At 35.2% G+C, this 13,335-nt stretch overlaps 1 protein-coding gene across 2 annotated transcripts in view; it reads right to left on the bottom strand.

Annotated features, from left to right (window-relative positions):
• The window catches only part of QSOX2 (quiescin sulfhydryl oxidase 2), a 79,008-nt gene that overhangs the window by 14,395 nt on the left and 51,278 nt on the right, over positions 1–13,335 (bottom strand). For both annotated transcript variants that reach the window (XM_072632973.1, XM_072632972.1), the window contains exons 7-10: positions 10,815–10,958; positions 10,403–10,532; positions 6,075–6,197; positions 4,194–4,344 (exon numbers count right to left, since the gene is read on the bottom strand). In XM_072632973.1, the coding sequence (XP_072489074.1) occupies positions 4,194–4,344; positions 6,075–6,197; positions 10,403–10,532; positions 10,815–10,958 (548 nt within the window). The remainder of the gene's footprint in view (positions 1–4,193; positions 4,345–6,074; positions 6,198–10,402; positions 10,533–10,814; positions 10,959–13,335) is intronic.

Genomic DNA, 13,335 nt, shown 5'->3' with positions numbered 1-13,335 from the left:
TTTAATATCAGAGATTGAATGAAAACAAAGAAAGGACTCATGAGATTAAAGTAGATTAAGTGTCAGTATTAAAAGAAATACTACACAATAATTTCAAAACAATTTTTTCTTAATCCAAATCATGAATTTAAAGTAAAACAATTACTTCAAGAGGGAAAATAGTTAACATAACAGAAAGTAAAATTCTTGGTTTAAAGATGCTTCCTACTAATGTTTATAACTCTTACTTTATTTAATTTAAAATGAGCTGGAAGGGGTGAGGGGAGAGAAATAAAAATCATGTGGCACACTTTTTGAGAAATTCTTTTAAATTCAGTGATTGAAATGGTAACATTAGTTAAATCACAACATTTTTTACTTCTGTATATATTCTATATATTTTACTTTTGTATATAAATATACACGTATACACATGCATATATTTAACAGTATTTTTCCTAATCACATGTTGAGCAAGTTTTTAACTTTTATTTTTTTAAAATTTCGAGTTCTAAATTATCTTCCTCCCTCACCACTCCCTTTCTAAAATGGTTAGCAATTTGAAATAGATTATACACGTGGAATCGTGTAAAACATATTTCCATATTAGTCCTATTCATATACATATATTTTAAAATATACAGAAAGAAAATTTAGAAAAGCATTCAATTATGTTTGCATTTTAATATGAAACTGCTCCAAAAAAGGAAAATGTCCTTGGCGTTTTTTGTTTTTTTTTTCTATAAACATAAAATGGCTCATTTTTATCTTTTTCTGGCTAAGAGCTGGATCTTCTACTAACATCTGCCATGTATCACTGCGTAATCTCCTCTTTTCACTCTCTCACAAACTAGTACAAATTTAGGGTAACTCTAATCTTTAAAATGGACAAGAACCATAAAACCCTACCTGTGGTGGGGAGGATTAGAGAATGAATGCATCATGCTTTTTAGCAGACAGGATTTAAACATGCAATAAGGAGAGGAAAAACCTTCCAAGACATAATCCGGCTGTCTCAGGCTGACCCAATTCTTTGGGTATAAGATACACTCATCACGGGTCTGCTCTAATTTTTTACTAAGTTAATGTACACTGAGGATCCTTTAGACTGTTACTTCAAGATGTTCTCTTTCTTCAATTTTAGAGGACTTGAGCAAATTTTATAGAGCTACAATATCAAATAAAAATAAGATGCCAAATAGTTTTAGTTTATGAATTTTTTTTATGGCATAAGGAAGGAAATAAGCCTGAATTAAGTGCACACCATGTGCCAGGCACAGTACTAAGTGATTTACAAATATTATTTCATTTGGTCCTTAAAACAACCCTAGGAGATGCTATTAGTACCCTTGCTTTCACAGATGAAGAAAATTGTGGCAGAGAGAAGTTAAGTGACTTGCTCAGATCACACAGCTATTAAATGTCTGAGGCCAGATTTAAGTTCAGGTCTTCCTGCCTTCAAGTCCAGTGCTCCATCCATCGTGGCTGAAGGGCTAATTAAAAAAAAAGATGGCTTATACTGTCAATATAGTATCTCTCCATGTGACTCAGGCTACTATAAACATCTGAACATCAGCTCCTTTTCTTGGTTCTCTTATCTCATACAACTCTCCTCTACAAAACCTCTGGTGCCTACTTAACTGAAAGTTATTTCTCACTGCTAATTTTCTGTTTTGTGCATGAGAAATCAATTTTACTAGTTGTATTTCTATTACGATTAGGCATATTTCTAACCAGGACAACATAAATATATATGCTTCACAGGAATTTTAGAACCAAATTGTTGACATAGAAATGTCCTTTTCAAGGACAGAACTTATTGTACAACAAGCATGCGGCTTTGATTGAAACTGAGCTCCACTGTGGCTCTAGGAATACCCAGAGGTCCCTTGAAATGTGCTAGCTTAAACTTTTTGTGGCATTTCGACTTAACCCTTTCTTTACACATGTCACATTCATGCCTGTATCTGATTGATCTGTATACATTTTCCCATCAAGGATATGATCAACGGATTATGGCTAACAATCTAATCCAATCTCCTTCTTTAAAAAATGAGAAAACAGAGGGACACCTGGAGGAGGGAAACGACTACCTCAAGTTCCTTCTGCTAAATATCTGTGAGTGTATAACTTTAAGCCATTTTTCTGTTACTTCCTTGATGCTATAACTGCTTCATGTCTAAATAACTTCTTTCTCATATGAAGGACCTGCTTAACTTAAAAAGTGGATTTCTGTGGTTTAGCTGCATGTTCTAGAATAAGACTTGGTCTGACTTTCATGAAATGAGATTCTTGTGATCCTTTGAATTTCTACTCCCACACACCCAGACTTACTTTGCACAGAATTTGTATTTAATTATCTGTGTACATGTTGCTTCACTCCAACAGAATTTAAGCTCCTTGAGGAAAGGGGCTACTTTTATTTTGTCTTTATGTTCTCAATATCTAGCTGTGACATTCAATAAATATTTCTTAATCACCTACTCTATGCCAGGCACTATGCTAAGCTAGGCACTGGGAATGCAAACAAATGTGAAAGACAGTCCGTATTCTCAATGAGCTCACAACCTAATGGGTGAGACAACATGTAAACAACTACGTACAAACAGTTATATACAGGATAAACTGGAGATGATCCACAGAAGGAAGCCACTAGAATTAAGAAGAATCAGGAAAGGCTCCTGTAAAAGGTTGGATTTTAGTTGGGATTTGAGTAGGAAGATGGAGAGTCTTGTGCAAGGAACAACAAGGAGTTGAATGAATGGTATTTTCAGTTTCTGTTTCGGAGGAGGTATAAACCCCACCAGGTCTCATGTAGAAGACTCACCTCTTTCTTCTACACAATTCTTCTTGAATCAAGTCTTAGAAAAACCTCTACCTCTATGTGAGGCAGAATGTTAAGGTTAATGGCCCTGAGTCCTAGAAAGCTATGTCCAGGAAAGAAATTGTTCCTTTGTCAGGAATTATCATAAACAGAGAAACTAACAAAATCCTAAATCCATGAAATCCAGAACTTTCTTTGGTGAATTGCTCAATATATAATCTATCAATAAATCAACCTGCAATAATTTATTAGTCATCTCCTATTTGCCAGGCATCATTCTAGAAACTGGGGATGAAAGACAAAAGTAAAAGTATATGCCCTCAAAAGAGCTTACAGTCTATTGGGGGAGGCAATATGTACACACATAGGCATACATAAAAGACATACAAGGTGAGGGGGCACCAGCAGCTAGTAGGATTAGGAAAGACTTCATGTAGAAGGTAGTGCTTCAACTGAGTCTTGAAAGACATTAGAAATTAAAAAGGCATTTAGGCATTCCAGGCATGTGGGACAGTTAGTACAAAGGCATGTAGGTAGGAAAAGAAGTGCTGTGTCTAAGGTACAGTAAGCCAGTTACTTTTACTGGAACACAGAATAGGTGAAGGGGAGTAACATGTAGTAAGGGTAGAAAAGCTGTTTTAAAAGGGACTTTAAAAGCATGTTTATATTTCATCCCAGACTTCATGGACACTACTAGAGTTTACTGAGTAGGGTAGCACCACGGTCAAATTTGAACTTTAGGAAAATCACTTTGGCAGCTGTGTGAAGGATGGACTGGACCAAGAGTTGAAGCAGGGAGACCAATCAGGAGATATGAAACAGCAAGTCACTTTATTTCCCTGGGCCTAGTTTCCTCAACTATAAAATGGGAATAATAATGCCTCTACTACTCACCTCATAAAGTTAAGCTCAGCTGAAACAATGCATATAAAGTGCTTTGCAAACTATAAAAGGCTATAGAAATGCCAGCGGCTATTATTATGTAAGCGTTGGTTGGCTCTTTCCTAAAAATGTTATTGTTCAAACTGGCTTTGGATCGTTGTATTTTTCCTAGTTTTACTGACCCTTCAGAATACAATGTCACTCAAAAAGAGGTACAGACAAGCAGTCCCAAGTCTCTGTTCTTCTTTGTAACTTCCTTCTCCCAGGTTTCTCAAGTTCATGCTGGTATTGGATAGAAGCAGAAATTAAATTCACTCCAGAACTCCTAAGTCTTAAATTTTAATTTTACCAGAAGAACTTATGAGCTACTATTATCCATCCAAGTTAAGCTGGGAACAAAAGAACTGTGCCTAATTTTCTGATGTCCTGATAGTCAAATGAATATAGGTCCATGTTCCTTAAGTTATGGTTATAGTCAACAATCAATTAATTTGTAAATGTCACATACCTGTGTTGGCCAGAGCTCTTGGATGAACTACAGCTTGAATAGTTAAAATGTGGAAAAGTTTCCAAAGAGAACAAGTGTAACCCCTTAACTCTGGTCTGCTTCCTTGGCAACCAACCCACTTAACATGATTAGTGAGAAATATTCCAGAAATCTGAAAGAGAATTTATAATGTATGTTTTGTTCTTAAATCAAACTGAAACTCATTGTAACTCCAGAGGACATAACTAGGAGTAATACTAATCTGAATTTAGTTACATCACTACACAGGTTTGTTCTCTATCAACAGGCCTTCAGATGTACCACATATACCTATGTACCTCACTAAGGTAGCATTATGATTTCTGAAAGACATTACTAGTGTCTCAACAGATTATAATAACTCTTAGCTTTCATGTAACATAGAGGGAAAATAAAAATACGAAGCACAGTCATAACAAAATCCTCAGAGGTACCAAATTATGTCAAACTTTTAAAAAAGCAAGCTGATGAGGAAACATTGTAACAGCCCAATAACAAAACTATAATAATTGAGAAACCATGGCTATAAAAAGGGAGTTGTTAAATGTCCTTTCCTTCAATCAAAAATACTACTAATACATTATTCTAAGGAAAGTCTGAATAGTCAGTTAAAGTTTAGTCTAATTTTTCACTATCATTAATTTCCTACTTTTACAAAAGTTTTATTAAATGGTACATGTTTATATGTATAAAACCTCATGATATATTGCATTATAGTTCTGCTGAACATTTCAAATTAGTGTAATGGCAAACAATGCTCAGAACTTAAACTTGTAAGATACTTTGCAGGAGCATTAAGGCAGAAAATAGATTTTCATTTTTAACTTTAAACACTGATTAATGAAACTGACAAAATTTACTGGGTAAAGTAACTGTGCAAAGCACCTATTAATAAGAGCTACTGGAAGAAAATGCTAATTAGAAAACTAATACATACTATGTGGACATATTTGGCAAATATGGCATTTTGTTTAATTCAAGTTATTAAAATATTTGGTAGGCAACAAAGAAATCATTCATCTGGAAGAGTAAGAGTAAATGATGAAAAATTCTACATGAATACGAATTAAATGAGGAAATGCTTAAACCTCAATGAATATTCAATTCTAAATGCAATGTTCTGGTTTCTCTGAAACTATACTAGCTACTTAATCATATTCTTCACTAGTGGGGCTGTTTCAAATAAGTTTGTTTGTCATTATTGCTTTTAAATGGACCTAGCACTGTGGTCAAATACAGATTTTTACATTTACTTATTTATTAAATGAAATTAATTTTCCACTTGTATGATTTGGGGCAAATCATTTTCCTTCTTAGGCCTGAATTTCCTCATCTGTAAATAAGGGGGTTGGCCTACATGGCCTCTAAGGTCCCTTAAGCTTATTGAATCTTATGACAAAAAGTGTTCTATTACTTTTGTTTTCACTAAATTGTCTTGATGTAGAGAACGATGCTAAGATGCTCACAATATCAAACTAGCTTGCTGGGCGAAAAGATACAAAATCATCCTGGGAATATGAACAACAAACTACAGGCCTTATCCCCCAAGGACAAAGAAATAAAAGGTTCATCTGACTGGAGGAGGGGGGGATTGGGAGGAGAAGGAATATATAATTAAACCCATTATCATCAGTATATCTTGATCATCCATTAATGCCAAAGCTTAGTATATTCAAAATATTTTTCTTCCTTCTAACCTGTAGAACCTAGGCCATGTTTTACCAGACCCCTGTGGGTTAGGTTGGAGAGTTACTCTACAGATGCAGGACCTAAACTAAGGATCAGAGCCATAAGGGCAATGTTCTTATCTCCCTGACTACAATACATTTCTCTCTTAGTTTAGAATATGAAGTTAGAAGTTACCCGCATTTTGTTATTGACTAGGTCCAGGATTGCATTGTAAGGGATTTTGTCCAGAGGAAGACTGACCAACCACTCCTGTAAAGTTTCCAATAACTTCACCACAGGTTGGCGACCAGGAAACAGCTGAAAAAGAAGAATGCCCATAACCACACAATTAATTCAGAAAAAAAACTCCAGTGTCATACTCATGCAAAGGGAAGTTTTGATCAGTATTTTTCAACTGGTTCTAATTGTTTGGTTTTCTGAACTCTGAATCTTTGAACAAATGAAATGAAGTATAAGCCTTGCTTAACAAGGGAATGGCCTTAGGTCATTCTTATATAATGATCCTTCCAAGTCAACAGTTTTACTGACAGAGAGGGAAAGGGAAATCTAAGCTATGATGATGTAGACCTGACTCTCTAGAATCTTTTCCCAGATTAAATTCACTGAGAAGTTATAGGCCACACCAGTTTCCTTCCAGTTTCCAGTGGATACAAGATCATTCTTTCCTTTATATTTTAAACAGCTGCCCAGCTCCATTAAAATAGCTGTCTCATTTTCACTCTGGGATAGCTACTTTACGATGACAAATGAAATGATGCCTGAATATGGTTTATTTATCAAGTTGTCAAGTGCTTTGCAGGCCTATCTGAAATAACAGCCCATTTATTTATATGATGTTCTTTGTGATAAAACCGTTGCTAATTCCTCCTTTTCTACTCAGGGGCTCTGGTGCTTTTTTGCTCTTGGATCCTTTGCTATCACTATTTAAATTGTTGATCAGCAGGTATGGATGGCAAATCTGTGTTCCTCTATTTAGTTTCTTTTCCATGCTGTTCTGAGTGTCAATCACCTAAACTGAAGATATCAAACTAGCATTTTTACACACAAAAAAATTATGTCCCCCTAATAAGGAGACTGTATGCCCCCTACTTACGGATCTATATCAAATGAGAGAGTCAGTACAAATGTAAAATAAAGGTGCCTGCAAGGACTATTAAAACTAAAACTATAATCCTATATCAACAGTAATTTTGAAACAAAAAACTTAAATTATCAACTTCTTATTTAATAACACTGGGAAATTTTTAAAATCAGGATATAGAAATGTATATGTAAGCACTATTATCTATTTACTAGCGATTTGCATCCTTGTAAGACATTTTCTAAGTTAAACTGCAATTTTCACTGTGAACTAGAGAGTCATCTAAATCACGTGTTGAGACCAACAGAGAAACACATTTCAAAATTAAAGGGAAAAAGTGAGAAAAATACCAAAAGAGAAAAAAAGCACATCCAATGAGACAAGAACAGCCACTATTTGCTAATAGCTATGAAACAAAATTGAATCATCTGGCTAGGAACCACCAGAAAGGACAAAGGCTATTTGGGGGATAATATGATGAACAGATTAGTGCTACACTTTCTTAAAGGAAATGAGGGCAGCTAGAGATTTTTTTTTACTTCTGAGTGGCACTGTGAGGAAAAACCTGATTATGACTGATTTTTACATACTAGATATTTAAAATATATTGCATAAAGCTCATTATTGTTTGGAGCACAATCTGTTGTTTTGCTTTTTAAATTCACCACTATAAAAATGAATTCTGATTTCCCAAAATGCCTCGATAATGAAGAATCTACCAGGCATATGTGTTTTTTCTGGCATCTACGTGGTTAAAAACACTCAAGAGAATCATAAAATTAAGAGAAATTTCAGAAATCATCTAGTCCAATCTCCCACTCCATGCATGAATCTCCTTTATAACATCTTTGACAATGATAGGAAACATCTCATTAGGCAACCCAGTTCATTTTTGGAGAGTTCTATAAACTCACAAAGTTACAGAACTGTTAAAATCTATATCTGTGTAACTTTCATCCAACTGGTCCTAGTTATATCCTCTGGAGTTACAGTGAGTAAATTTAATGCCTGATTAATGCCAGAACTAGAGGACTTTGAATAATCTCTTTCAACTATGGTATCCTCTAGTTCTAACACCTCTCAGATGGTAGTCCTTCAAATATCAGAAGACAACTATCATGTACTCCTGTCATCTCTTCTCCAGTGTTTTTCATTTCTAACTTCTTCAAGTTACATGATCTCTACACTCTTTATTCTCCTAGTTGCTCATCTCTTGATATGCTCCACCTTATCAATGGAATTCAAATGTGGCACCCAAAATGAAATAAAATACTCCAGAAATTTTCTAAATAGTGCAGAAAACAGTGGAACTATACCTAAATCTCTTTGACATGAATTGCTGTTAAGTCATATCTTCTTAACCTACACTTCTTTAGTTGATTTTCTGAACTTAAATTAAAGACTTCACACTTATTCTGTTAATTTTCATCTCCTTAGTTTGGTCCAATCTTCAGGACAGTCAAGATCTTTTTGCATCTTAGTGCTCTCATTGTTTAAAGTATAAACTATGTCTCTTACCTAATGTGCTGCTACTGTTTTTGCCTAGATAAACTTCAAATGACATTTTTATTAATCTTTCAGACAATAAATGTCTAAAGAATTTAGAACAAAGCACTGTTTTAGAACTATCTCATTACTGATAAAAGAGGAGGGAAAAGAAGGTATATTGTTTCGCATAATTTTTACAATTGAGGTAAAATAGAATGGCAGACGCACAGCAGAATGGGTTTATTAAAAAGTTGACAGGGAGGGAATGTTTAAAATCTCTTTTTGAGTTACATTGTATTCTGAAGAGACACAATACTAAATCTAATAAAGACAGTCTCAAAGTTAACAATTCTATTATCAGGAAACAATCTTCCTTTAAGGGAGATTCAGAAATCATCTATCATCTGTGTTTTATATACTGAAAATCAACGTCCTAAAAGATAGTTCAGGATTTTTATTAAATTGGGATGTCTTCTTCCCAATTTATAGCAATCCATCACAGCAAAAAAAAAAAAAAATTAATTCCTTATTTGCGAACTGAGTCTCTAGAATCCAAATTCATGAATCCTAAAAATTTATCTGATATGGCAGTACCCCCTTTAGGGAATAAAATTCTTTACAAGACTTGATTTAAGGATTGTGCAGAAAAACCCCATAAGGTCTTTTAGGTAGGACCTTAGGGTTCTATTAAACCATCTGAAACTGCCATGCTGGTAACTTTTGGTGAATGAAGATCACCAAGAAATGAATTCTTATCTATTGTGATGGGTGGGAGGTGGGGGGGAATGGAAAGAAAAATTTATATAAAATATCAAATTGCAGGATACCAATTTATGGACTAGTTCTTATACATTTTATGCCAAGCAACCTAATAGTGACTTTATGGAAAGGTTTAGTTTGATTTTTTTTTTTAATTAGTTAATTCAGAAACTGTATACTGAGGTTTTATAAACAAGAGGAAACAGAAGGTTATTAATAGAAAGGGGGGGGCGGGGGGGATGACGACACAACACCCAACTTCTCAGCTTGGCCCAGAAGCAGCAGCAGCTTCCCACTTCTAGTTTAGTCCTTGAGCTATGAACTGTCCAAAGCTGAGATAGTTATGGGAGAGTGGAAACAACAAAGGATATGGAGATAAGAGAAAATGAGTTAGAAGCCCAGCCTTGATACTAGCTGGTGATATGACCTTGGACAAGTTATTTGACTTCTGTGACTGTTTTCTCATTTGCAAAAAGGCAAATAATACCTGCAATATCCACTTCTCTGGACTTTATGACGAAAACACTCTGCAAATCTTAAAGCATCATATAATGTGAATTATCCTATTACAATTACATACACAATTAATTTTTCTTGTTTACTGACACTAAGAATAGCTGAAAAATGACTCTTGAAGCATTAAAATCAGCAATAAATTTTCCCTCTGAAGAAAGTGCTAAGTAATTTTATTCTCTTTCCACTAAGGCCTTGTTTAAGAAATAAAAAGAATGACATAGCAGGCAAAAACAAGCACTACATGTTGTAGTGCTGTCCTATACTGGTTCTTTATATATTACAGTTCATAATAAAAAATACCTGATTAGTATTTGTAATACCCAACAGAAGCACCTCCCCCCGCTACCTGTGCCTCAGGACTTCTTTAGAGAAATAGAATCTTGAAATATTTGAGTTTTAAACCTGAAATGATCACCTGAAATCTAATCGAATACATGCAGGCTTGTTGGCTTGTTAACAAACAAAACACTTATACACCTATCTATCCAGACAGAAATTATTTCCAAAAGAAAATGCAGGTTTGGACAGTTAAGAGAAACAAAAGTGAATCATTCAAGGTTCTTAAAAAATACTCTCATCAAATACACCTACTATTTCATTCAACACAGATTAAGTTCCCCATACAAATGTAATCAAAGACTACACAAGTACACGGTACCTTTGCAATGACTGTAATAAAATTCCTGAAGGTCTTCAGCTCAGCTCCCTCCAGGGTCTTATGAGCAGCAAGCTCAACTCGAAGGAGATAATGCAACCCCGACTCAAGATCAGCCATATAAAGTTTTGACCTAAGATACACATCATAAACTTTGTTTAAAAAACTACATCGTCTTCAGGATGAATTCTCTGCTTTCCCTCCTCCCCACGGAGATATGGATGGGAAGCTACTTTTGAAGAGAGTGTGTGTTATGTGTGGTTCAGAGGTTTAACTGCTAACTGCTAAACAACACTGCTGAACAAAATCTTTCCCAATACATTATCAGTTTATGGTGTCCTTCCTATCAAAGTTCTTATCAATTTTAACTACCTAAATGGCCAACCTTTCAACTAAAGGCCAAATACATACTTACTTATCAAATTCCCTCCAGACTGTGATCTCCGAATTGTCATCTTTGTTTGGTTTTACTGTAAATGGAAACTGTGACAGCATTTTTTTCCTCACACCAGGTAATGACTTTAAATAGGAAGAGAAAAAAGAACGGAGAGGCTTCAAACTGCAAGAAAAGAGAGATCAAAGGTGAGAACTCACAGGTAAATGGCTTGATGGAAAATGGAGGTGTCTATGAACTTCAGAATAATATTTCTAACAACCACGACAAGTTAATTTATATTAAAATCCTAAGAAATCCTTTTCATTTAATTTAGGAATTTGTCTGTTAGATAGCCTAGGGGGTAGCTTAATACAGTGAGCTGAAGTTTTAGACTTGGGAGACCTGGGTTTCATCCCCAAGTTCAGATATTTAACTAGTTATATAAGCATGGACAAACCACTGAACCCCTCAAAGCCTCAGTTTTCTCATCCGCAAAATGGAGATAATAATACCTGTAGTAACTATCTCAAAGAACTGTCATAAGGACAATTAAGATAATGTATAGAAAGTAATTTACAAATTTCAAAGATCTATATGAATATCAGCTTTTGTACATCAACATAATCTGGACAAATTGGACAAAAAATCCAGTAATGCTGAAGAAAACACTTAGCAAATCAGACTTTTAATTAACAACTTTATTTCAGATATATCATAAGGTAGTATTTTAATATGACAACTTTCCATCTTAAGATAACATATTCTAATTAAAAAGGGCTGTGGATTGGCAGTCTGAAAATGGTGGGGAGTCAGAAACTGCCCATGAACAGGGCACCTAAACATTCTGTCTTTTACTTTCCTTATCTCTATGGGGCTGGATTTCCTAGGAGTGTTGCTGAGTGTAATGAGTTCCTCTTAAGATTTCATAGAAATAAAGGACATTAAAAGTTACCAATAAAAATGGTTCAAGGTTTCTTTCATCTTCAAAGAGAAAACAAAGCAATGTGAAGGAAAAAATAATTAAAATATTAATATTATATTTAGGGATAAAGCTGCATAAATGGTGTTGTTATTGCTTGTCACTGGAGAATTTGCCTACAAGTAAACCTGTATTCTAGTGGGCCTAGTCAGTTACCTTGGGTCTGAAAGTTGGTCACTTTTGTTTCACAGTTTGGTTACCCATTTCTGTTAGTTCAACATCTCATTCTAAATTCTAACCTGTTTGGTCAGGTTCTAGAAGCCTAGCATACACCAACCAAATTCATTGGAGATTTGGTTTATGAACTTCCAATTTATGTAATGTATTTTCTGATAATCACCATCAGAGGAGTTAGTTACTTGATGATATAATTTTTGGCCAAACCAGCTCATTTAACTATCTGCTAAGACAGGGGAAAGGGAGGAAAATGAGAGAGGGAGAAGTTATCTGCAGAGAAGGAAAGATTGTCCACATGTACTGAAGGACTTAATGAGAGCAGGGAGATGGGATTGGATCTGCAATTTCAAGACGGAGGGAGCTCCATGTAAAGGACTTCCTCTGCTATTGTAGACTAATACTTTCTTAGAGAGTGATCTAGGGCACCCAAAAGTTAGGTGACTTGCTCAAGGTCACTCAGTGCGTATCTGAGGCAGGCCTGGGTCTTCTTGGCCCCAATACCTGTTCTCTATCTACTACATCCTAACAAGACAACAAATTTGGTTAGGAAATTGGGGTATATACTCTATAAAAGGCATAGTCCCTTTCTAGGAGGTGAGTCTACCAAGGAACCAAGTCATTTAGAGAAGATTTCTTGGAAAAATAAGAACCTAAGGATATAACATCAAATGACTGTAAAGGATTTGACTTCATCCAGTGTGGGCTGGGCTGAATCTATTGACTTCTCTTTTAAACAAAGCCAATGCCTCACTGTTCCATTCTTCACTATGTTTGCTTATCCAGTCTCTTTCGACATCTATTCTCATGATTTATATTGAAAATGATCTTACCTTCAATATGTCTAGGTATACAGATTACTTACAGATTCAAACGACATCAAATTGGTTTCTAGCAAATTTGGTCAAAGAAGGTAAATGTTCTCTTGGATTTTTGCCCATTTGCCTTTCTCTTTCCTTTAGGACCAAATATAAGCTCCTGGGTTTAATTTTTAAAGCCCTCCACAATATGATCCCTTTCCAACCTTTTGATACAATACATTATTCTCCTTCCTACACTCTTGGGTCCAGCTAAATTGTCTTCTTGCTGTTCCTCACATGTAACACTCCATCTCCTGTGTACCTCTTTATGAAATGGAATGTACTCCCACCTTACCTCTGCCTGGAAGGACTTTCTTTCTTTCTTTTTTTTTAATTTATTTATTTAACTTTTAACATTCATTTTCACAAAATTTTGGGTTCCAAATTTCTCCCCATTTGTCCCCTCTCCCCACCCCAAAACACCGAGCATTCTAATTGCCCCTATCACCAATCTGCCCTCCCTTCTATCATCCCTCCCTTACCTTGTCCCCATTTTCTCTTTTGTCCTGTAGGGCCAGATAACTTTCTATACCCCATTGCCTGTATT

Source organism: Notamacropus eugenii, chromosome 1, assembly GCF_028372415.1.
Source record: "Notamacropus eugenii isolate mMacEug1 chromosome 1, mMacEug1.pri_v2, whole genome shotgun sequence".
Lineage (NCBI taxonomy): Eukaryota > Metazoa > Chordata > Mammalia > Diprotodontia > Macropodidae > Notamacropus > Notamacropus eugenii.
This window is presented reverse-complemented; position numbering and strand designations above follow the sequence as displayed.